This window comes from Scyliorhinus canicula, chromosome 11, assembly GCF_902713615.1.
Source record: "Scyliorhinus canicula chromosome 11, sScyCan1.1, whole genome shotgun sequence".
NCBI classification, from domain to species: Eukaryota; Metazoa; Chordata; class Chondrichthyes; order Carcharhiniformes; family Scyliorhinidae; genus Scyliorhinus; species Scyliorhinus canicula.
The window spans coordinates 97,767,874-97,794,977 of NC_052156.1; the positions used below are offsets into that span (position 1 = coordinate 97,767,874).

Sequence of the window (27,104 nt, forward strand, 5' to 3'; positions counted from 1 at the left end):
GCCCAGAACTAATGCCCCAAACCCTGACACTATGCAGGTAAAACAGCCTCCTGCACTCTTGCTCTCAGCTACACCCCCTGACTGGCAGAAAATACTGGCACTGACAATGGTACTCACATCTCATGAAAGAATAAATCTAAAACCATTCCATACCTTGCTTTGTTATATGGCTCATGAGATCTGTACCTCGGGGTGACTAGATGAGTGGGCATGGAGGCTGTGTGGGGCACATGGGAGATATAAGGGGGCATGCAGGGGGTGAATGGGGTGAGGGGGTGGTGGATAAGGGTTAAAGACCCTAAAAACCATAAGAACTGGACCGATGCCCCAGTTAAGAGAGACAGGCCTTCTACCTGTCGGCTTTGTCATCTGGCTGCCTTGGGAGACAGCAGTCCAAAAACCAGACCGCACTTCATTCTGAAGACCAAACATTCGAGGAAATGCGTTGTATTTTAGAAGTAGGGAATCTCACATCGGGAAAGGCCTGACTCCCAAAGTAAAAACAGGAATCTGGCCCCTGGTATCAATCTACAATATCCTATCACCCAGATTGGAGCCATATTAACCCAAAAATTGTTTTAACGGTACTCTATTTAAGCACTAAATCCTACATTGGCTTATTATTATATGTTTCATATCATGGGCTTTGCATCAAAACACTTAAAAAGTCAAATATTTTAAGTACCTGCCCATCAATAAGAGTCCATGCTCCAGGTACTTTGTCATGGCCACGAATCCAGTTATGTATGGCTTCTGCTGGCTGGTCCCAGGAAATCTGAAGAAGATTGGTGCAAGAATTGATTCATGTTCTTCAATACATGTATTTCACACTATCATTAACTGTAATGTTGCAGAAAAGAAATAGGCTTATCATTGACAGCTTTAACTGTGATGCTGCAGAAAAGAAACAGGCTTATCATTGACACCTCTCGGAGTCCAACTAGGTTTGTACACAAATCATCATTATCAAAATTAAAGTATCAAATCATAATTTTCATCAGTTGGGCGCATTCAGATGAAATGTTCCTCATGATCTAGATATGGTTTTATGAACAAAATAATTATAATGTCACAGCCCCTTCGGCACTAGAATTTTCTCCCTAATGTCTCTCTCTTCTCCTTTTTAATTTAAATGTAGAGTACCCAATTCAATTTTTCCAATTACGGGGCAATTTAGCATGGTCAATCCACCTAGCCTGCACATCTTCGGGTTGTGGGAGTGAAACCCACGCAAACACAGTGGGAAAAGTGCAAACTCAGGGCAGCACAGTGGCGCAGTGGGTTGGCACAGCTGCCTCACCCCGCCGAGGTCCCAGGTTCGATCCCGGCTCTGGGTCACTGTCTGTGTGGAGTTTGCACATTCTCCCCGTGTTTGCGTGGGTTTCGCCCCCACAACCCAAAGATGTACAAGATAGGCGGATTGAACACGCTAAATTGTCCCTTAATTGGAAAAAAATGAATTGGGTACTCTACATTTAACTTAAAAAGGAGAAGAGAGAGACATTAGGGAGAAAATTCTAGTGCCCACTAAATATATTAAAAAAAAGAAAGTGCAAACTCTACACGGACACTGACCCAGAGCCGGGATCGAACCTGGGACTGCGGCACCGTGAGGCAGCAGTGCTAACCACTGCGCTACCGTGCTGCCCTTCTCTTCTCCTTTAACATTTTTTTTAAAAACTCACTCTTTGACCAAGTTTTTGATTATCTATGTTAATATTTCCTATGTGGCTCAGTATTAAATTAAATTTGATAACTTTCCAATGAAGCAGCTTGGGATGGGATGTCTTGCGATGTTAAAAGTGCAATTTTGTTGTCTTGTAACAAAATCCACATGGCTAGAATCCACATGAAGGAATGTCTGGATCTAGCACTTTGAGCATTCATATCATCCAAAAGGAAACATGAAGAAAAAGTGGGGGAGATGGCCAAGTTAGTGTGTTCAAAGCTGGTGACTCAATCAGTGTTGCAGTTACAGAATCACAATGAAAAATGTACTTTCCTACAGGTCACAAGTAAGCTCAGGGCAGGATTCTCCGGGAAAATTGCGAAGTGTGATAGCGAGGCCGGCAGTGCTTTTCAATATTAATTGGTCCACTTAATCCCACGGGCTTCACGCCACACATGAAGGCTCGGCAGCCATTTCACCAGGAACGTGCGCGCCAGCCTCCTCGCTAACAAGGTCGAGCAGCACTTAAACAGCACTTGCACAGCCAACCCACAGCCATGGCGCCGAGATGACCGGCCCTGAGATTTGGAGACGCAGACCTGTAGAGGCTCTTAAATGTGGTGGAGGCAAGGAGGGCTATCTCATTCCCACTAGAGTGAGCCACAGGGCAGCCAGTGCCACCTGGGACGAAGGGGCAGCAGCCGTTAGCTCAGGAAGTGTAACCAGGAAGACTGGCCTCCAGTGCCACAAGAAGGTCAACGGCCGACACCGGAAAGCACAAGTGAGTTGACACCAACGCTGCCGTCCCCAGAGAGCTTTCCGCCCCCATGGGAGCATCCATCACCCTTCTCCAATCCTCCAAGCGGGGCCCCCAACTTCCCTTAACCACCCCCTCCCTTCACCACCCCACCACTGTAAGCCACATGTGTGGCTAACATTGCCCTCTGGGAGCGAAAGGGGTAAGGATCCACCGGCCCCCATCCGGAGGACCTGTCACATGGGAGTTGTTAGGCCAGTGACTGATGGAAATGAGACGATGACAGGTGAGGACCTTGAGATGATTGTTATCACTAAGGAGGTAGTGATGGGCAAGCTAATGAGGTTAAAGGTAGACACCATGGCCCTGATGGAATGCATCCCAGAGTGCTAAAATGGATTGGCTAGGGAAATTGCAAATGCACTAGTGATAATTTACCAAAATTCTATAGACTCTGGGGTGGTCCCAGCGGATTGGAAATTAGCAAACATGTCTCCACTGTTTAAAAAAGGAGGTAGGCAGAAAGCGGGTAATTATAGGCCAGTTAGCTTAACTTTGGTAGTAGGGAAGATGCTGGAATCTATCATCAAGGAAGAAAGAGCGAGGCATCTGGATGGAAATTGTCCCATTGGGCTGTCACAGGATGGGTTTGTAAAAGGCATGTCATGCCCAACTAATTTAGAGGAAGTTTTTGAGGACATTACCAGTGTGGTAGATAACGGGGAGCCAATGGATGTGGTATATCTGGAATTCCTGGAAGCCTTTGACAAGGTGCCACACAAAAGGTTGCTGCATAAGATAAAGATGCATGGCATTAAGGGTAAAGTAGTAGCATGGATAGAGGATTAGTTAATTAATAGAAAGCAAAGAGTGGGGATTAATGGGTGTTTCTCTGGTTGGCAATCAGTAGCTAGTGGTGTCACTCAGGGATCAGTGTTGGGCCCACAATTGTTCACAATTTACATAGATGATTTGGAGTTGGGGACCAAGTGCAGTGTGTCCAAGTTTGCAGACAACACTAAGATGAGTGGTAAAGCAAAAAGTGCAGAGGATATCGGAAGTCTGCAAGGGATTTGGATAGGTTAAATGAATAGGCTAGGGCCTGACAGATGGAGTACAATGTTGACAAATGTGAGGTTATCCATTTTGGTAGGAATAACAGCAAAAGGGATTATTATTTAAATATAAAACATCTGCTGTGCAAAGAGACCTTGATGTGCCAGTGCATGAGTCGTAAAAAGTTGGTTTACAGGTGCAACAGGTGATTAAGAAGGCGAATGGAATTTTGTCTTTCATTGCTAGAGGGATGGAGTTTAAGACTAGGGAGGTTATGCTGCAAGTATATAAGGTGTTAGTGAGGCCACACCTGGAGTATTGTGTTCAGTTTTGGTCTCCTTAACTGAGAAAGGACGTACTGGCGCTGGAGGGTGTGCAGAGGAGATTCGCACGGTCAACCCCAGAGCTGAAGGGGTTGGATTACGAGGAGACGTTGAGTAGACTGGGACTGTACTCGTTGGAATTTAGAAGGATGCGGGGGGATCTATTAGAAACATGTAAAATTATGGAGGGAATAGGTAAGATAGATGCGGGCAGGCTGTTTCCACTGGTGGGTGACAGCATAGCCTCAAAATAAGGGGAAGTAGATTTAGGACTGAGTTTAGAACAGTACAGCGCAGAACAGGCCCTTCGGCCCTCGATGTTGTGCCGAGCAATGATCACCCTACTCAAACCCACGTATCCACCCTATACCCGTAACCCAACAACTCCCCCTTAATCTTACTTTTTAGGACACTACGGGCAATTTAGCATGGCCAATCCACCTAACCCGCACATCTTTGGACTGTGGGAGGAAACCGGAGCACCCGGAGGAAACCCACGCACACACGGGGAGGACATGCAGACTCCGCACAGACAGTGACCCAGCCGGGAACCGAACCTGGGACCCTGTAGCTGTGAAGCATTTATGCTAACCACTATGCTACTGTGCTGCCCGCGGCTCCAGCAGTTTAGGAGGAACTTCTTCACCAAAAGGGTGTGAATCTATGGAATTCCTTGCCCAGTGAAGCAGTTGAGGCTCCTTCATTAAATGTTTTTAAGATAAAGATAGATAGTTATTTGAAGAATAAAGGGTTATGGTGTTCGGGCCGGAAAGTGGAGCTGAGGTCACAAAAGATCAGCCATGATCTCATTGAATGGCGGAGCAGGCTCGAGGGGCCAGATGACCTACTCCTGCTTCTAGTTCTTATGTTCTTATGTTATTGCCATACTGACTGGCCTACCCTACCACTGACAACGTGTCCATTCTCCCACAGGTCCTCCAGCCGACGGTGCCAGCCTATCAGGGATGGCCCCCTCCTCTGCCTCCCATGAGACCACCGTGGAAAAGAGCTCCGAGGATGCCACGATCTTCGGGACACAGCTGTCATCCCCACCCTCCACCAGGACAGAAAGACACACCTTAAGAGGCAACGTTAGTGGTCAGATCTATGGGACACAATTTGGTGAGCACCACACAGTTGCTGATTTAAAAAAAATGTTATAATCTTTATTGTCATAAGTAGGCTTAAATTAATAGTGCATGAAGTTACTGTGAAAAGTCCCTAGTCGCTACATTCCTGCACCCTTTCGGGTACACAGAAGGAGAATTAAGAACGTCCAAATTACCTAACAGTACGTCTTTCGGGACTTGTGGGAGGAAACCGGAGCACCCAGAGGAAACCCACGCAGACACAGGGAGAACATGCAGACTCCACACAGACAGTGACCCGGGAGTCAAACCAGGGACCCTGGAAATGTGAAGCAACAGTAATACCCATTGGTGGAGGCAGTAACACCCAAGCAAGACAGTAGTCTGAGGTCTGCTGGATCACCGGACTCAGCTGGGCCCAGCCAGGTGTTGAGTCTATGGAACATGCTATCCCAGAACTGATGGAGACTTTAGGGAATGGCCGGGACATTCAGAGGGAGACATCAGTGACACTCCAGCAGGTACACTGCTGATTGGAGGAGTCCCAGAGGCTACGGGCGCAGGAGATGTCACCGGCAATGCACAGAGGCCAACACTGCTAGCTAAGATGGTGACCGCAGATCACGACATCAGCAAATGAGTGAAGGTGTCCAAGGTGTTGCACAGTTGGTGACGGCCTTGGTTGAGGGCCTCGGCAGAATGTCCAACTCCCTGGGGGACGTGACCCAGTACCAGACTGACCTTGATGATGTGCTGCAGAGGTAGTCCCTGTTGTGTTATGCTTCTTCATGTAGCATAAGCTGCTTCCTTGATGTATGCTCTGACAAAGGTTCAGACTTTGAGATAGGTTTAACACATTTATTGAATAGTTAACCTCCTACTTGAGTTCCACCCTCCTGCTAATCTTGTAACTCAATCTAACCAACCAGTCTGCTCTAAGCCATGCGGTGGGTGTGATGCTTCTGATCTGCCTCTGTCCTTCTCTCGGAGTGTCGCCTGTGGAAAGAGAAAGAGCATGTGTGCCCTGTCCTTTTATACGGGTTGCCCCCTGGTGGTAGTGTCACCTCTGAGTGTCTTGACTGCCCATTGGTCGTGTCCTATACTATGTGTTCATTAGCTGCATGTCTGCATGTCATGATGTCTCTGGTGTTCCCTCTCGTGTTTACTTAGTTGCAGTGTATTTGCATTAACCCCTTGTGTATTTACAGTGATGCATATCACCACAGTCCCAGGTGCAGGCGGGCGTGGCCGGGGCGCTGCAGAGCATAGCCCAAGCACCAAGGAGCATCAGCGAGAGCATTGGCACAATTGCACAGAGATCGGGCAGCCGCCAGAGCTGACAGAGTCAGATGGCGCACGGGCAGCCAGGGTTCAAACCAGCTGCCCCTCCATCCCAGGGCGAACCCCAGCACCCTATGGGCACTGGGCGGGAGGGAAAGACACTGGATGACAACCTGGACCGATCCCGTGGATTGGGGATGGTGGCCACCAGTTCCCCCGAGTTCCACCTCTCTGATGAGGCCGCGTCGCGCAGTCAGCACATGGGTCAGGGCGGCACGGCTGTGTATATGCCACCTACAAGTGTGCCAGGGTCTTCCATTTCCGCAGCTCCTGGAGGACTCCCTCCAGTGGCAGCGAAGGCCATGGGACATGGTAAGCTGGCTGCTTCCACCTTCGATGTGCATCCTGTAGAACTTGCCCCACTCTCACATGGGAATGGCTGAGGCACTGCGGAGCTTGTCCCAGCCGCAGGTTGACGTAGTAGTAGAGCAAGGAAGGGTAAGCACGTTGAGGATCACTGAGGGCAGCAGGAGGGGGGGATGGGGGGGTGAGGGGAAGTGGGGCGGCACCATTGGGACACCTGTAAAACATTAAAAACCCTTCACAACAACCGGTATTGTGTCTTGGTCACTTTTTTCTGCAATGCGGGTCGAGCTCTGAAACCTTGGTCCATCTCTCAGGCATCCCAGCCACCCCCGCACACCACGTGCGTTCTCCCCCACTCCGGCACACCATGTGCAGGAGATGGGTGTGAGCGAGTCGTGGCAACGGAACCGCATTTTGTGCAGTCCGATGCACTGCTCAATGACAGCCCGGGTGGCCACATAGCCCTCACTGTATCCGGTCACCGCTTCGGTCTCTGGCCTCCGTACTGGCGTCATTAGCCAGGACCTCAGTGGGTATCCCTTATTCCTCAAGAGCCAGCTGCTCTTGGGGTGGTCCTTGATGAGGCGATGGACATCTGACTGCCCCAGAATGCAGCTGTCGTGCACACTCCCTGGGAAGTATGCACACACGTGCAAGATCTTAATGCGGTGGTCACACATGAACTGTATGTACAGGGAGTGGAACCCCTTCCTGTTAATGTAGGGCACTCCCAGATGGCCCGGTGAGCGCAAGGTGACAAGCGTGCAGTCTATCTGCCCCTGGACCTGGGGTATCCCAGCAATGATAGAGAATGCTGCTGCCCAGGCATTTTGTTGGGCTTGGTCTGTGTCAAAGTTTCTATAGTTTTTCGTTCAGGCAAACAGGGCATCCGTGACCTGTCGCTGTGGGCTGTGGCCTGAGAGATGTCACACAGGTCTCCGCTCAAGCCCTGGAATGATCTCGAGGCCGGTTCAGAGCTGCGGTAACCTTGACGGCCATAGAGAATTGGTGTCCTCCTCCTCCTCCATGTGGTGCCAAGTCTGCAAAGACATGGTATAGGTGCCACACCATCTCCTTGTTGAGGTGGAGCCTTCTACACCACACACTGTCCGTCATTTGTTCAAAGGACTAGCGATGCCTGTACACCTGGGTCTTGGCGGGCCTTCCCCTTTGGGTCCTTCCTTGGCCTAATGGGAAGACGGGTCCTCAGGGTGTGCGGCGGGTTCTGCACATGGGCTGCCACCTTGAGCCTCTGTCAACACTGCTGCTGCCGCCATCTCCGGCATCTAGCCGCCCAGCCTACCAGCAGCACATCTAGGATCTGTTCTGCGGGGTCCAAATTGCATCCATATCAATTCCTGTAAGGAATTTGGAGAGGGTGTTAGACTGACAAACAGCAGTGGTTCCCACCACGGGTCAACCATTCCCCCATTGATACCCCCCTCCCCCATACACGGAATTCCCTGGCTACGTGCTCTGGCCGCAGTGGGCCCGCCTCACCAGACCCCAGACCCTGTACCCCAGACACCCGCACATGACTTCATCTGGACCGGGCACTAGTCCCCTCCCCGTGACACTCACCCACCCTCCGGCCGTGGACATGTTCCCGGAGCAGTGTCCCATCCTCTGGGTGTTCGGATGTTGGCTGCTGTGTCCCTGGTGTTGCCTCCCGCGGTGTTCAGGCACAGTGTCCAGGCATCGCGGTCTGATTGGGATGCTAGACAATGACTCCCAAATGCTACATGTTCCGGCCACCCACTGGAATCCACTTGGGTTGTGTGAAGTGCTCACTTAACTATGATCGGCAATTCCTTATAAACAATAGTCTTCAGCCGCACGGCCAGAGGCCTCAATTGGTAGGGGGTTGACGTACAGGGACAAGGGACAAAGGACAAGGGACAAGGGACAAGGGACGCCCCCCCCCCCCCAACTTCACATACAGTCACAAGGGGTACATGCAGTCCAGAGGTTGGCATGGCGGAGCCGCGCACGGTTCCCTTCCCCCGACAGCAACCTCCATCCCCCTCCCATAACGACCCACCCCTGCCGAGAGTGGCCCCCCCACCCCCCGACAGCCGAGGTTGCCCCACCCCCCGCCAAGCACTGGGTGGCAAGCTCAGTGCCCCCAGACTCTTTGCCTGTAAGAAAAGATGGCTATTCACCTCCTCGGCTCCCCTCAGAATTTTTTCAAAAAGGAGTACGAATCGGCGCCAGCATGGCCACTGGCTGGCGAGGCTGCGGAATCATGGGAAGCCATTGGATATGGGGTGGCGCCCGTTAACTGTATGGAATAGGCTTAAATGGTGATAATTGGCTTCTTGTCACGCTACGGCGGTATCCCAATTTCGCCTACGGGAGCCATCCTGTTGCATCGTAAATTGTTTGCCGCCTGCCGTGGTTCTCATTTGTGGCATCTCCTGCTATTCACCGGCCTCGTTGCACTCATAGTTTTGTAGTTTCATAGAATATACAGTGCAGGAGGAGACCATTCAGCCCATCGAGTCTGCACCGGCTCTTGGAAAGAGCACCCTACCCAAGACCACATCTCCACCCTATCCCCGTAACCCCACCCAACACGAAGGACAATTTTGGACACTAAGGGCAATTTATCATGGCCAATCCACCTAACCTGCACATCTTTGGACTGTGGGAGGAAACCGGAGCACCCGGAGGAAACCCACGCAGACACGGGGAGAACGTGCAGACTCCACACAGACAGTGACCCAAGCCGGGAATCGAACCTAGGACCCTGGAGCTGTGAAGCAATTTATTCTAACCACTATGCTACCGTGCTGCCACTCGAGCAGGAGTTTTAGCAGAGGAATTTTAGATATAACACCTCAGTAAGTGACAAAAATGAAATCGACAACAACCATTTTTATGAGATATGAGATATCATAGCAAAACATGGAGAAATCTATCCCCATAGCTGGAGTGGAAGCTTTGCATTTAAAAACTGATTTGATGATAAACTGGAAGTTTTACCACTGGTAACACCTTCATTAACTTCTGTCCTACAGTTTTTAATTATTAGAAGGCGATATCTGGAATGCATTTTCACACAGGACTTAATTGCAATTGGTAGAACGATAGTATTAAAAGTAGTGACAAGTTGTTTATTATTCTCCATTTTAGAACATGCTGAAGTGACAGTTACAGTGAGAATGGAAACTGGCTGCAACTTAAGCACAATGTTGTCACAAAAGTCACCAGTTCTGGGAAGTGGATATTTATTGCCAGCTGTCGTCTTCAATCAGCGTGACTGTGCACTGCTCATAAAAAGCTGCTATCAAGGAATGTTTCGCAATCAGTTAATCTCAAAATGTGCCATCGACCAATGTCACTGACCCATCATTCTTTGCTGAGCTGGTAGTGGATTACCAGCTGTTTCACTGTATGTTTATCTGAGGGAAATAGAGCCCAGAATGATGCTGCTCACACACCCAAAATTAAAACTATTCCAGAAACATTGTGAAAGTTATTCACTTGTCCCCAATATCTTCTCGGGATTGCAATAGAAATGGTATAAACTGAGCATGAATATTGTTATCAGTAGTGCTGGTGCCTGACAATCTTTGTTCATAGTTCTTTTGGCACTGAAGGATGAGTCTAGATTATGCAATGCATCTTTGGAATAAGGCCAGAGCCCATGAACTACTAACTCGAGGAAAAAGTAACTGATATCTATCCACCTGCAGCTGATAGGGAAAGTATGAATATTTATTTTGCATGAACCCAGTCAAAAAAAGCACTTCGCTATCTCTGGCAGATTTTGTACACACATTGTTCAAAGTTCTTGCTCTGGAAAGAAAGAACTTTCCCTGCAGTGTTTATTACGATGTCTGAAAGCACATTATAACCAATGAATTACCAATGAATTGTAGACATAGGACATCACAGCGTGGGAGGAGGCCATATGGCCTATTTAAATTTTGAAGAGTAATCCAGTTAATCAAACACTTCTGCTTTTCCCTCTTATCCCTGTCATCTTTTCTCCTTTAGTATTTACTCAATTCGCTTTTTAAAGCTACTGCTGAATCAATATATCCCAGCCTGGGCAGTGCATTCTAAATCGTCATCAGGTTACAAAAAAGGTTCTTCCTCATTAACTTCTGATTCTTTTGCCAATTCCCTCAAGTCTGTGCTCTCTCATTGTCGATCCTTCAGCAAATCGAACAGTTCCACTTTATTTCTGCAGTCAAAAACATTCATAACTTTCAACACATATCAAATCTCCTCTTATCTATCTCCAATTTAAAGAAACCAACACCAGCTTCTCTAGTCTATCCATATGATTACAATTTTTCACCCAAGAACATTCTAGTAAACCTCTTCCGTTCTTTTTTTCAAACCTTTTACAAAGATCCAGAAGGCCCAAGAAGGTGGGTTAGAACATAGAACATAGAACAGTACAGCACAGAACAGGCCCTTCGGCCCTCGATGTTGTGCCGAGCCATGATCACCCTACTCAAACCCATGTATCCACCCTATACCCGTAACCCAACAACCCCCCTCTCCCCCTTAACCTTACTTTTTAGGACACTATGGGCAATTTAGCACGGCAATCCACCTAACCCGCACATCTTTGGACTGTGGGAGGAAACCAGAGCACCCGGAGGAAACCCACGCACACACGGGGAGGACGTGCAGACTCCGCACAGACAGTTAACTTGGACGTTTATTTTAGTTAAGGAAACAGCTGCTACGGCGGCACACAACATAACAGGTCTCGGTTGGGACTAACGAAAGTTCCAGTCCCATTCCAGGCCAGCTTTTAAAGGCAAGGTAACGAGTCCCATGTGGGCGGGCCTTGCAAAATACTTCAGCTGGGGCCAAGCCAAAGGAAATTTACTTCCCGGCTTTTTGCACATTATTCATAAAGACCAGGATGGCAAGCTGGATACAGAACTGGCTCGGTCATAGAAGACGGAGGATAGCAGTGGAAGTGGTATTCCGCAGGAGTCAGTGCTGGGACTTTTGCCATTTGTAGTATATAAATATATATATATAAAAATGATTTGGAGGAAAATGTTACTGTCTGATTACTAAATTTGTGGACGACACAAAGGTTGGTGAAGTTGCGGATAGTGATGAGGATTGTCAAAGGATACAAATCGATTGGAGACTTGGGCGGAGAAATGTCAGATGGGAGTTTAATCCAGACAAACGTGAGGTAATGCATTTTGGAAGGTCTAATACAGGTGGGAAGTAGACAATAATTGACAGAACTCTTCGGAATACTGATGGACAGAAGATCTGGGCGTAAAGGTCTATAGATCACTTAAAGTGGCAACATAGTAAAAGTAGTCAAGAAGACATATGGCAGGACTTCCAGCAACGGTGCTGAGCAGACGCACATCAGGTGGATGTCCTCTAGAACAGTGATTCTCAAACTATCTGATGTGGCGGACCGGCAGGTTTTTTTTTCAATGTGCCAGGGACCGGCAGTCTCCCGTGGCGTTGAATATCACTACTGTCTCTTTCTTTTCTAGAAACACTCCAAGTATCGGCAGACGATGGCTCGCGTTCCGGCACCGGTACGCGTACCACACTTTGAGTAGCACTGCTCTGGAATATAGCCCAATAGACACTTTTATTCAAAATTAGCCAGTACATTCAGCAGCATCTCACCTACAATTAATAAATGGAAATAACAGAACCAACATGACAGCAAGTGGGAGCTCGAGAGGCCGCAGAGACGGCAGGAGCGGAGGAAAAGGCCACCAACAGCAGAACCATGAAGTCAGAGGTCTCCGGCCACCCCAGAGAGAGGGAGACCGACGACTCCAGCAACGTTTGTTTCCCCTCCACCGCCCCAACCACCACCACCACACCTGGAGATGGAATGGAAGACGTTCCTGACGAAGGAACTGACCATGATGAGGGAGGCAATAAAGGCGGAAATCCAGGTGGCGGACAAGGTGGCAGTAGTGGAGGCGGATGAGTTTGTTCGGACAAACTGCCTGGGCTGGGGAAGAAGGTGGAGGCGCAGGGGAAGACAATCCTTGAGCTGGAAAAGGTATTGATGGACTAGAGCGACAGATTGTCACTCTTGAGGCTGAGATCAAACGGTTGGCGGCAACCAGGGGAGCTGGAAGGGGAAAGTCAAGGACCAGGGGAATAGGTCCCAGAGGGGATCGGGGGAAGAGACACAATGGGCTTTGTGGCCCAAATGCTGGGCAACCTAGTCGGGAGGGACAACTTCCCCAATCTGCCGGAGATTGACAGAGCGTACAGATCGCTCTGGCCGAAGCGCAAAGCAAGGGAACAACCAAGGGTAATAATCACGAAACTCCATTATTATCAGAATCGTGAGAGGATTCTGAGGAGGGCGAGGTAGACGAAGGCGAGTAGCCGGGAAGGACATAGAATCCGGGTCTATCAGGACATTGGGGCAGATTTGCAAAGTGCAGGGCCAACTTCAACCAGGTGAAATCGCTCCTGTACAGGAACAAAGTGAAGTTTGGAATACTGTTCTCAGCAAGGCTCTGGGTCACATTCCAAAATATGGATCATTAGTTCAACACCCGGCAGAGGCGGACGGGTTTGTTCGGACGAAGGCTATGCTGAAAGCAAAGCAGAGGAGAAAAGAGGCAAAAAGGAATTATATGGACACACACTATGTTTGCACAGGACTGTACTGCTTCGCTTTCATCAGATACTGAGTGACCTGGGTAGAGTGGACGTGGAGAGGATGTTTCCACTTCTAGGAACAACTAGAAGCAGAGGACACAATTTCAGACTAAAGGGAAGATCCTATAAAACAGAGATAAGGAGGAATTTCTTCAGCCAGAGGGTGGTGAATCTGTGGAACTGTTGCCACAGAAGGTTGTGGAGGCCAAATCACTGAGTGTCTTTAAGACAGATATAATTAGGTTCTTGATTAATAAGGGGATCAGGGGTTATGGGGATGAGAAAAATATCAGCCATGATTGAATGGTGGAGCAGACTCGATGGGCCGAGTTGCCTAATTCTGCTCCTATGTCTTATGGTCTGATGGGACACCTTTTATGAGCATGGAGTGAAAGCAAGCTCTCTGCTGGCTCACCAGCTGAGAAAGCAGGCAGTCACGAGTGAAATAGCCCAGGTGAAAGACAGCAACGGCAGACTGCTAGCCGAACCAAAAAAGATCAACCAAGCATTTGAGGGACGGAACTGGAAGGTCTATCATTCAAACTAGCCCAAAATAAATTCCACTACCTGGGAATTCAGATAGGCCATGACTGGACATGGATCCACAAATGGAATCTGACCAGTCTGACGGTGGAAATTAAAAAGGACCTACAGAGATGGGATGCACTCCCACTCTCCCTGGCAGGGGGGTTGCTGATGATCAAGATCAACGTACTGCCAAGGCTCCTCTTCTGGTTTAGATCCATATCGATATTCATCCCCAAGACTTTTTTCCAAGCAATAGACAAAATTATTATGCCGTTTGTGAGTGTGGGAGGGGGAAGAATCCAAGAATCCATAGGTAGTACTCGGCCATAGCCGAGAGAGTGAGAGGATAAGTAAGGGAACCAAGCGTATTCTACGGTGGATGAAGGAGTCCTCCTGCAAAAGAAAGGCCCTCCGAGCTCTTGCCACAGTAGCACTCCCATCCAGCACCCCCTGCAAAATATACATCCAGCCCAGCGGTGGTAGCCACGTTGAAAACATGGAACCAAAAGGGTGGATACGAGCGATCAGGGACTTTTACATGGGGGACAGTCTCGCAACCCTAGACGAGCTAACGGAGAGGCTGGTGTTATGGGCCAGGGTTTAGAGAACCCCAAAGTGTATCATGGAGTTCACCTGACCCACGACTTTTACTAGATTGTGGTACGGGGAGCACACGGCGCACTGTGTAGGTGTGGTGCAGCAGAAATCTAAAAGTAATTTTTTTAAGCAAAACAATGTTTATTCTATGAACTCAGTTAACCTTTTTAAAATGTACAGTGAACATCTTAGCAACCATTAATTCAAATATAACCCCCAACGAATACGACACTCGAAGTAATCCTTAAACTGTCCTTTTAACATCCATAAGACAAAAACCCTTTTTACAGAAGCACATCAGGTTTAAATTCTCTATTGAGAGCAGTTATCACTCTGAATTCACCAAATGATCTAGAGATAGTCGTTAGATGGCAGAGAGATCAAAATTATATCTTCTTTCACTGGCTGCAGCTCCAATACTAAAACGAAACTGAAAAAACACAGACACACCCAGGCTTTTCCTCAAAGTGAAACTAAAAAGTAGAGCCAGAGCTCAGCTCCACCAACACTCTGACATCACTGCAGCCACTTGAGCAGAAATAGATCATAGATCATAGAATTTACAGTGCAGAAGGAGGCCATTCGGCCCATCGAGTCTGCACCGGCTCCTGGAAAGAGCACCCTACCCAAGGTTAACACTTCCACCCTATCCCCATAACCCAGTAACCCCACCCAACATTAAGGGCAATTTAGGACACTAAGGGCAATTTATCATGTCCAATCCACTTAACCTGCACATCTTTGGACTGTGGGAGGAAACCGGAGCACCCGGAGGAAACCCACGCACACACAGGGAGGATGTGCAGACTCCGCACAGACAGTGACCCAAGCCGGAATCGAACCTGGGACCCTGGAGCTTTGAAGCGATTGTGCTATCCACAATGCTACCGTGCTGCCTAAATAAACTATCAACTTCAAGATGGTTTCTTGTTTCACCTTTTCACTATCCTTTAATATGTGCAGACAGTAAATATACTTTTTTTTGTTTCTAAAACAACAACAAACGTCCTGCCTGCAATAGTAGTAGACTCGCCACATTTAAGGGCATTTAAGTGGTCACTGGATAGACATATGGATGAAAATGGAATAGTGTAGGTCAGCTAGGCTTCAGATGGTTTCACGGGTCGGCGCAACATCGAGGGCCGAAGGGCCCGTACTGCGCTGTAATGTTCTATGTTCTATGTTCTATATAACACACGCAAACAGGTATAATAACATTGTCCATTTTAGTTCTTCTTCCTCCACGAAACCGGCTTCTTGTCATCACGTTTTCTCGTCCTGACACATGTATTATTTTTAAATGAAATGGCTGTAACAATAAACTCCATCGAAACAGTCTGGCATTGTTATTCCGGAATCGCTCCAAAAACGTCAATGGATTATGATCAGTATAGATCATTGTGCCAGACGGATTGCTGGTCACATGAATTTGAAAATGTTGCAAAAGCCAGCAACAATCTCAAAGTCTCCTTCTCAATCGTAGAATACTTCTTCTGGTGAGAATTCAATTCCTTTGAAAAATAACCAATAGGCCGCTCTAGCCCTTCGTCTTTGTATTGTAGAAGCACCGCACCTACGCCCATATCACTCGCATCAACAGCCACTTTGAATGGTCTGGTATAATTTGGGATGGCTAGCACAGGAGCAGTGGCTAACACAGCCTTCAGGCCATCAAATGCCTGTTGACACTCCGCTCTCCACTGAAATTTGTTACGCTTCTGGAGCAAATCCGTCAGTGGAGCGACCATACTAAATTTGTTCCAATTTCCGGTAAAATCCACTCATACCAAGAAATCACATTATTTCCCGTTGTGTCGAGGGTATCGGAAACTCCCCAATAACTTTTGTTTTCATATCCCATGGGACCATTCGACCCTGTCCAATTGTATGGTCAAGGAAAGTGACTTGGGCTTTACCAAATTCACTTTTGGCTAGGTTTATCACCAAACCGCCTCCTGAAGTTGACCGAATAACTCCATAAGATGCTTCAAATGTTCTGTCCATGTCTGGCTAAAAAATACCAGATTGTCAATGTATGCCGCACAATTGGGTAATCCTGAAACAACTTTGATAGTTAACCGCTGAAATGTGGCTGGGGCGTTTCTCATGCTAACTGGAATAACTTTGAATTGGTATATACCATCTAGAGCTGAAATCACCTTCACCCTTTCGGATAAAGGTACCTGCCAGTAACCATCAAATAAATCCAGTTTGGAAATGAAAGCTGATTGTCCCACTTTCTCAATGCAATCCTCCAAACGTGGAATAGGATAAGAGTCCGTTCTTGTAACTGCATTAACCTTTCTATAGTCCACACACAACCGTTGAGTACTGTCCGGTTTTGGTATCATCACAATGGGTGAGCTCCATTGGCTACAACCCACTTCAATTATGCCATTTTTCAGCATACTTTCAATCTCTTTGTTAACCTGTGCTAATTTCAACGGGTTAAGTCTATATGGATGTTGTTTAATTGGAACAGCATTTCCCACATCTATATCATGTATAGCCATTTTAGTATTTCCAAATTTATCTCCACAAACTTGCCCATGTGATATCAATAACTCTTTCAGGTTAGTTGGTTTTTCCTCAGGAAGGTAACTCAACAATTTATCCCAATTTTTACGAACATTCTCGTTTTCCAATTTAATTTGAGGTATATCAAATTCACTTAGAATTCGTCACTGGTTCGTCACTTAGAATTAGAATCATTAAAACCTCCTCCTTTTGCTCTCCTTCCCTTTCAAAGTACCTTTTAAGCATATTCACATGACACACTCGGTGAATTTCCCTTCTATCTGGCGTTCTTACTACATAATTCACCTCACTTAATTTCCTTTCAATCTGATAAGGTCCACAAAACCTTGCTTTTAAAGGTTCACCTACCACTGGTAACAATCCTAAAACTTTATCTCCACAGGCAAAACTACGAACTTTGGATTTTTTTTCCACTACCCGTTTGATCACACGGTGTGCACCTTTTAAATGCTGTCTAGCCAATTCGCCTGCTCTATTTAATCATTCCCTAAAATTTGACACGTAATCTAATAATGTAAGTTCTGACAACTTACTCACCAATTTTTCCTTAATCAATTTAAGTGGTCCTCTTACCTCATGACCAAAAATTAGTTCAAAAGGACTAAATTTGGCAGACTCAATAGGTGCATCCCTAATTGCAAACAGTACGAATGGAATTCCTTCATCTCAATCCTCTGGATAATCTTGACAATAAGCACTCAACATTGTCTTTAATGTCTGATGCCACCTTTCTAACGCTCCCTGCAATTCTAGATAATATGCAGTTGATTTAAATTGTTTTATCCCAAAGCTATCCATAACTTCTTTGAATAACTTTGAAGTAAAATTTGATCCTTGAATCGACTGTATTTCTGTGGGTAGTCCATATCTAGTAAAGAATTTAAGTAACTCCTCCACAATCTTTTTAGCTGTAATATTGTGTACTGGAATGGCCTCTGGAAACCTAGTAGGCACATCCATTATAGTCAAAAGATATTGATTCCCACTTTTTGTTTTAGGAAACGGCCCTCAGCAATCAATTAAGACCCTTGTAAAAGGTTCCTCAAATGCTGAAATGGGTATTAAAGGCGCTGGTTTTATCACTGCTTGAGGTTTCCCTATCACTTGTCATGTGTGACATGATCGACAAAATTTAACGACATGTCCAGGCCAATGAAAATGTTTTTGGATTTTAGCTTGAGTTTTCCTCACTCCCAAATGACCTCCCACTGGTGCCTCATCTGCTACTCGCAACACCTCCTTTCTATACCCTACCGGCAATACCACTTGATGAACGTATGCCCACTTTTCATCCGCCTGAATATGTATAGGTCTCCATTTTCTCATCAAGATGTCACTTTTACGGTAATAACACTCTGGTATACACGCAGACTCCTCTTCTGTGTATGCTTTCAGATACATCCATTTTATTTCTACATCTTTCTGTTGTAACTCCGCCAATTTTCCTGAACTAAAAATATCTGCCTCATCCTCCACCGATTCTTTTCCAACCATCTGATCAAAAATTGTTTCTGATAATGGCACTACACCTTTATCTTCACTTTCTGATTTTTCCTCTTGTCTTAACCTGTGACTTTGCGACCTTGTTACTATACAATCCGGAGAAAAACCAGGATATTCGTCCTTCAACACTTCAGTTGTCTGATTTTCCACTGGCTTATCAACCACAGTAGGCATCATTCCCACCTGCGATCCAGCTATATCATTACCCAAGATAAACTGCATTCCTATACAAGATAGTTTCTCTATTACTCCAACTACCACTTCACCACTCTTCACTGGACTTTCCTACCTTACCTTATATAATGGAACACTACTCTTTTCACCCTGAATTCCACATATTACCACCTTTTCTGGCAATATTCCTCCCAAACTACATAACTCCCCATCTTACTATCAAAGATTGACTAGCTCCCGTATCTCTTAAAATTGTGACTGTTTTACCTGCTCCTCCTGATACACATGAGTAAACTTTACCCACATAAGTAAATTCTTTAAAAAGATCCGACACCTTCTTATCAATCACCTCTTGATCAGGCTGTACAATCTTTTGCACCTACTTCGCTTCACTTGGCCTTTCCTTTACCACTCGAACAAACCCCATGGTCTTATCCTGTTTTACCACATCACCCTTCCCAGTGCTTTTCTTCCACCACCAACACTGTGACTTTACATGGCCTAGTTTATTACAGTGAAAACATTTGAAACTTTTCATGTCTCTTTCATCCTCCTGGATTTCCTTTTTAATCTGAGGTACACTCCCCTTATTATCTCCCATCGCATCACCTTTACTTTTACCACTTGAGTATTTCTCATCTCCCCAGTTTCTATCCCTCACAGGTTGAAACTGATGTCGGAAACCAAACTTTCATTTATGAACTAATTCATAATCATCTTCCATTTCTGCTGCTAATCTCACAGTTTTAACCCTCTTCTTCTACAGGAGTTCTCACTACATCAGGAATTGAAATTTTAAACTCCTCCAAAATATAGTTTCTCTGAAGTGCCTCATAGGTTTGGTCTATTTTCAAAGCCCTTATCCACCTGTCAAAATTACTCTGTTGATCCTTTCAAACTCCATGTATGTTTGACCAGGTTCTTTCCTTAAATCTCTAAACCTTCGTCTGCAGGCTTCAGGCACTAGTTCATATGCACTTAAGATGCATTTTTCCACCTCATCATGCATCTCAGATACCTCCTCTGATAGTGACACAAACACTTCGCGAGCTCTACCTACCAACTTTGTTTGAATCAGTAACACCCACTTCTCCTGTGGCCATTTCATTTGTTTAGCTACCTTCTCAAATGAAATGAAAAAGGCTTCTACCTCCTTCTCTTCAAACCTTGGCAATGCGTGGACATACTGAAATAGATCCCCACCAAGCCTTCGACTATGAAGCTCTTTCACTTCATCCTCATCACTATCCTCCAACTGTACGTTTTTCTTTCCGTCCGCCAATCTTAACTGGCTGTCATGTTTCATGGCCATTTTCCGAAGTTCAAATTCTCTCTCTTTCCTTGTCCTATCTCTCTTTCTTTTTCCTCTCTCTCTCTCTTTATTTTTCCCTGATCTGTATTTCCCTTTCTCTTTCTTTTTGTTACGCTCGGGCCATTCTTTCTTTTCTCTTTTCTTCTCTCTCTTTTTATTTTTCCTCTCTAGCTCTTTCTCTCTCTTTTTCTTTTTCCTCTCTCTCTTTCTTTTTCCCTGATCTGTATCTCCCTTTCTCTCTCTTTTTGTTCTGCCAGGGATATTCTTTCTTTTTCTCTCATTTTGTATTCAGGCTGCTTTAATTTTTTTTCATGTTCAAATTCCTTGATTTGTAACTGAAGTTTTGCCATTTCGAATGCGTCAGACTGTATCTCAGGCAATTTTAAATGCTCAGCTACCGCCGTGAGTACCTCATCTTTTCATACCTTGACAGGTAATGTTAAATGTAATGTATCTGCCAAATCTAACTGTCTGTTTTTAGTCTCTGTCCGTAAGGTGCTGTGTGTGACCATCTCCACCCCCAAAAACATCTGAGCCTCTGAAAGGGCCATTCTCCACAACACACTCCCGACTTAAACTCTGATACCACACCTGAAAAGCTACCACAATATGCTCACCCCTCACCATCTTTAAGTTCGCAAAGCTAACCCAATAGATAGACTTTTATCCCCCTCGAGTCCCCAATTTGTTATGGGCCAGGGTTTAGAGAACTCCAATGTATATATATGGAGATCACCTGACCCACAACTTTTACTAGATTGTGGTATGGGGAGCACACGGTCCACTCTACAGGTGTGGTGCAGCAGAAATTTAGAAGTAATTTTTTTAAGCAAAACAAAGTTTATTCTATGAACTCAGTTAACCTTTTTAAAATGTACAGTGAACATCTTAGCAACCATCAATTCAAATACAACCCCCAAAGAATACAACACTTGAAGCAATCCTTAAACTTTCCTTTTAACATCCATAAGACAAAAACCCTTTGTACAGAAGCACATCAGGTTTAAATTCTCCACTAAGAGCAGTTATCACTCTGAATTCACCAAATGATCCAGAGATAGTCTTTAGATGGCAGAGAGATCAGAATTACACCTTCTTTGGCTGGCTGCAGCTCCAACACTAAAACAAAACTAAAAAACACAGACACACCCAACTTTTCCTCAAAGCAAAACTAAAAAGCAGAGCCAGAGCTCAGCTCCACCCACACTCTGACATCACTGCAGCCACTTGAGCAGATAAACATTTCTTAAAGTGACATTCCCATGACACTGGAGACTGGAGCTGCCGAATAGACAGGAGCTATGACATTTACAAATCCAAAACTTTCTCTGCAAGGAGACGACGAGGTGCCCTCGGGTTCGCAGAGACACATTGCTGGATTCAGACAGTATGGAGAAAGGCAACTGTGGGGAAATTTATGGACGACTTTAAGAAAGGGCGAGAACACCATCAGATGGAGCAAGACAGAAATGGGAGGATGAACGTGGGACAGACGTAGGGTGAGGACTCTGGAGCGAAGCACTAAGTAGGACCAACTCCACCTCCTCCTGCACAAGGCTAAGCCTTGTGCTGTTTAACGTAGTGCACCTAACTAGAACCTGAAAGAACAGGTTCTTTCCGGAGGTGGAGGATAAATGTGGACAGTGCCAGATCAACCACTCCCATGTGTTCTGGGCCTGCTCCAGACTGGGCAGCCTTCTTCGAGACAATGTCCAAGGTTGTGGTGGTGGAGCCGTGCCCGAGTGTGCCAGTCTTCGGAGTGCTGGACCAGACAGAACTACATATGGGGAAGAGGGCCGATGCCCCTGCTTTTGCTTCCTTCATCGCACGCGGGAGAATCCTGTCCAGCTGGCAATCAGCAGCGCTACCCACAGCTGCGGACCTCTCGGTATTTCACTACCAAGAGAAGATCAAATACACCATCCAAGGATCGGCATGGGGGCTATTCATCAGCATGTTCCAAGACCTTTTTGAAGCCAATAGCTAATCTGAAGGGAGGGGGAAACCAATGAGGGGAAACTCCATGGCCTTGGCCTCGGCTCCTCACTCTGTGACTGGATCCTGAACTTTCGAACCCACAGGCCACAATCAGTAAGGATAGGCAAAAACACCTCCTCCACGATAATCCTCAACACCAGTGCCCCACAAGGCTGTATCCTCAGCCCCCTACTATACTTTTTGTACACCTATGACTGTGTGGACAAATTCCCCTCCAACTAGATTTTTAAATTTGCTGGTGACACCACAGGAGTGGGTCGAATTTCAAACAATGATGAAACAGGATACAGGAATGAGATAGAGAATCTGGTGAATTGGTGCAACGACAATAATCTCTCCCTCAATGTCAACAAAACAAAAGGAGATTATCATCGACTTCAGGAAGTGAAATGGAGAACAAGCCCCTGTGTACATCAATAGGAACGAAGTAGAAAGGGTCGAGAGGTTCAAGTTTTTCGGTGTCCAGATCACCAACAACCTGTCCTGGTCCCCCCATGCCGACACTGTAGTTAAGAAAGCCCACCAACAACTCTACTTTCTCAGAAGACTGAGGTAATTTGGCATGTCAGCTACGACACTCACCAACTTCTACAGATGCACTGTAGAAAGCATTCTTTCTGGTTGTTTCACAGCCTTGTATGGATCCTGCTCTACCCAAGACCGCAGGAAATTACAAAAGGTCGTGAATGTAGCCCAATCCATCACGCAAACCAGCCTCCCATCCATCGACTCGGTCTACAATTCCCGCTGCCTCGGAAAGGCAGCCAGCATAATTAAGGACCCCACGCACCCCGGACATACTCTCTTCCACCTTTTTTCATGGATACCAAAGTTTGAGATCACATACCAACCGACTCAAAAACAGCTTCTTCCCGACAGCCATCAGAATTTTGAATGGACTTACCTCGTATTAAATTGATCTTTTCTCTACACCTTGCTATAACTGTAACATTATATTCTGCAGTCTCTCCTTCCTTCCCTATGTACGGTATGCATTGTTTGCACGGCTTCAAGAAACAATACTTTTCACTGTATACCAATACATGTGACAATAGTAGATCAAATCAAATCAAATCAAATCAAATCAAAATCAAGATCATACAGAACAGATAGGAATGGGGGGGGGGAAACCCAGGGAAGTATCAGGAGGAGTCAGGGGAAAAGAGTGGGGGGAGGGGGTGTGGGGGTGGGGGTGCAGAGAGCACCCTCCACCAAATGCTTGGGGCAAGAGCAACAATCACAAAATGAAAGAAAGAATACAACACCCATGTGGAAGATGGAGCTGAATTAACAAAGGCGGGGGGGGGGGCATCAAGAGAAGGGGATCAAGGGAAGGGGGAGGGCTGATGAAAGGGGTACATATAAATTGTAGACAAGAACCATTTCATTCTGTAAATATTATGTGTTTTATATGTCTAATTGTTAAAATTGGAAATTTCTAATAATTTTTTTAAAAAAAGAAGTCATTTTTAGGATGTTAAAGCAGATTACGTAGAAAATCATAATGTGACAAGGCTTTATGAATGGGAAATCATATTTGACGAAACCATTAGAGTTTCTGGTGAAGTAACATTCAATGTGAATAAAAGGGTAGATGTGCCCTGCTTGGATTTCCAAAAGACATTCGATACAATGCCATATCAAAGGTTACTACACGAGAGCACATGTTATAGAGGGTAACATTTTAACACAGATAAAGGATTGGTTAGATAACAGGAAGAAAATAGCAGAGATAAATGGCTCTTTTTCATATGAGCGAGGTGCAATTTGTGGAGTGAGATGGGGATTAATGCTGGGTTCTCAACTATTTACAATATATTATCAATGATTTCGATAATGGGACTAAATTTATGTAACTGACTACCTAATAACCCTTTCCCAACACCCCCCATTCCAACTACTGCAACTCTCTATATAGACACAGACTAACAGAGGGGAAAGGGTAGTTGAGAGGGAAAGAAATTATTTTAAAAAATAAAAGGATGTAAGATTTTGATGTACTGGGATGGTTTCCAGTTCGGAACTTTCTGAGGTTCAGCTTTTGTTTCAGTACTTCTTCCTTCTAGGCTTGAGATGGTTTTATTTGCAGACTCACAAGACACAGCAGGCAACTGGCAGCAGAGAGAGAGAGAGTAAATACAGCTCCTCTTCCATTGAAGGTCTCGAGGCTTCTGGAAACATTGTCTTCTTTTTCGGAAGAATCATTTCAAGTTTACAGCACAGTAGTACCAGACACTGGCTTTAGAACAATAGAACAGTCCTTTTAGCAAGAGAGATAAATCATTTCTGCCAAGCTCTCTCAGAAAGCATCACGCAGGAACCAATCACTTACTGTTGTCAGGCAGAACACTGTCCCTGGCCAACCCACAGGTTGCCAGGCAACCAATCAAATCGAGTTACTCCAAAGCTGGTTCCTAAGATTCACATGACACTGAGGAGTCTCTTTGTCCTCTCCAAAATACAAAACCTTGGAACACAATGTCCTGACAAGCAGGTTGCTTCAGCTTGACTCTTCTCCTTAAAGGCACATTCTCACTATGGGCCCACAGACCAAAATTAATAAAAGAAAAGGAAATGGGAACAAACGAAACAAACGGGAAGGACTCTTACACTGTGGATTGTCAAATTGATGTGTTGGAGAGATTTGAGATCCAACAATCCCTTGAGTGATGCTGTCAGGAGGTCCTTGCTCCTGGAAGTGCCAACTATTACAGTATGATCGGGAGATGCCAAACAAATGGGATTCACAGCGGCAGAACAGGTGAAGGAAAGAGTTTTTAACTCAAGGACAGTTTGGGGGAAATTGTGTCCAGGTGGCTTGTGTACACACCCGTGTCAATAAAATGTCACTTTTACTTGTTCCTTCGAAAGTTATTTTCAAAATGCAATATAATTTGGACAGTAAACCAGTCATGGGTCATTTTAAGTATTCTTTTTATCAATAAATTTAGAGTACTCAATTCATTTTTTCCAAATAAGGCGAAATTTATTGTGGTCAATCTATCTACCCTGCACATCTTTTGTGGGGGCGAAACCTACGCAAACACGGGGAGAATGTGCAAACTCCACACGGACAGTGACCCAGAGCCGGGATCGAACCTGGGACCTCAGCACCATGAGACAACAATGCTAACCACTGCGCCACCATGCTGCCCGGTTATTTTAATTAATAACAATAATCACTTAAACACAACCTTCAACTCAATCAGGCAACAGTAAATTAGTACGGTCCTCTACTCTCAAATTCTTGCTTTTTAGTTTGTGTGCTGTAAATTCATTAATATTTTATACCTGTACTTATACCCCTCGAGTTACCTCCAAAAATTAAACTTATATAGTACTGTAACATAATATAATGTCCTAAGTGATTCATAGGAGCATTATAAAACAAAACACTGAGGCATATAAGGAGATATTAGGTCTGATGACCAAAATCTCACCCTCCACCATCTGGCCTGGGCTTGTGAAATCCTACCAACTGTCCTGGCTTGAGACAATTCACACCTCTTTAACCTGGGGTTACCCCTATCTCTGGATCTGTAAAGACTTGATTACCTGCAAATGCTCGCATTCTAAGCATTGTCTGGCATCTTTGAATTTGTGTATATATATGTTTCTGGAACATACCTCTTCATTCACCTGGGGAAGGAGCAGTGCTCTGAAAGCTAGTGTTTGAAACAAACCTGTTGGACTTTAACCTGGTGTTGTAAGACTTCTTATTGTGCTCACCCCAGTCCAACGCCAGCATTTCCACATCATGACCAAAATCTTAGTTAAACCTTTAAGAAGTGAGGTAGCAAAGTCAAGGCAGAGAGGTGTAGGGAGGGAAATCCAGAGCTTGAGGCCGAGATAACTGAAGGCACAGCTGCCAAAGGTGACTGGGAATGCCGAAGAGCATTGCAGATGAAACCCAAAGGGCTGTGAGGTTGGAACAGATTACTGAAATAGAAGTCATTGCTTTACCAGGAGCCAATGTAAGTCTGTGAGCATAGGAGTGGTCAGGAAATGGGATGCTAAGGCACAGGCAGCAGAGTTCTAGATAACCTCAAGTTAACGGAGGGTAGAATGTGGGAGACCAGCCAGGAGTACATTGGGATTGCCAAATCGAGAAGTAACAAAGGAATGGATGAAGGTTTCAGCAGCAGATGAGCCAAGGTGGTGATAGAAATTGACTATTCTAGTCAGATATAAGAGGTTTAATTGAGAACTCATTAAGAATAAATCAACTATAATCATATTAAGCATTACTTCAGTGCAACACTAGCTGTGAATCCACAAAGGGTTAATCCAGATTCCTTTCTCAAGTTTTACATTTTCCAAGCCGCTTGAAACTGCTAGGTCATTGACATCAACTAGCTAAAAGGCCCCATCATTGTCCAGGACGAGTAGTTCCGTTTCTATGGAAACAGCCAGTCGAGAGATATGATTTCTCAGCAAAAACTGTGTTTTTCTAATGAATGATAGATGCAGGTGGATGGGAAAGTCGCACCAAGATATTTAAATACATATATCGCTTAAAATTGACAGACAGATAGTTTGGCCAAATTGAGTGAATTATAAGTTAGTTAAAGCCAATCAGAGGTAAAAAGAAGGCGAGACCTGAAGATAATAAGCTCCTTAATAATAACTTACCCAGGATGGAAAAACCCATTCCGGAATCAATCTATCTCTTTCTGAGGCCTATTTCCTTGCTGCTTGCTTTTGCTAAATCACCATCTTGCTTTTGTTTAAATCACTTGATCATTTTATACTGTGTATTATGATTTGAAGAAATTACCACGATCTGTATTTTAAAACTCAACCACTGGAATCGCTAAAGACAATCCATCTGACGAGTTTGCTAAAGGGCTTGTCGCAATTCTCTTAATGTTGTATTGAAAAATAAAGTTACCAGTGGGCACTACAGCTGACTAATAAAGTTCCAGTGGACTTTGCCAAAAAGCACAGACTTGACCTCTGTTATTTGGGAACTGAGAAGGGATAACGGATATCCAGGGTTCCAAATAGACACAGAGATCTATCAACTGGCACTGCGAGCAGGGAACTACGCCAACTGACGCTGCAAAACGAATGGAGGGAGAAGTAGACCGAAGACCGTGCCGTTGACTACCAAATCATTAACGATGAGGCCCGAAGACAGAATCGCCGACCGGAAGACCGAACTTTGACATTCATCCGAAGATTAGCAGGACTGACATAATAAATCACCTTTCCCTCATTTAAAGTCCTAAGCCGCAATGGCTCGCGAAAATTCCCCCTCCTGGAGCATCACCCAATTTTG

The 27,104-nt window shown here is 45.4% G+C and overlaps 1 protein-coding gene across 1 annotated transcript in view; it reads right to left on the reverse strand.

Annotated features, from left to right (window-relative positions):
* The window catches only part of LOC119973215 (mitochondrial 10-formyltetrahydrofolate dehydrogenase-like), a 265,097-nt gene that overhangs the window by 148,729 nt on the left and 89,264 nt on the right, over window positions 1–27,104 (reverse strand). Inside the window, 1 exon segment of the mRNA XM_038810876.1 lies at window positions 686–775. Coding sequence (XP_038666804.1) covers window positions 686–775 — 90 coding nt within the window.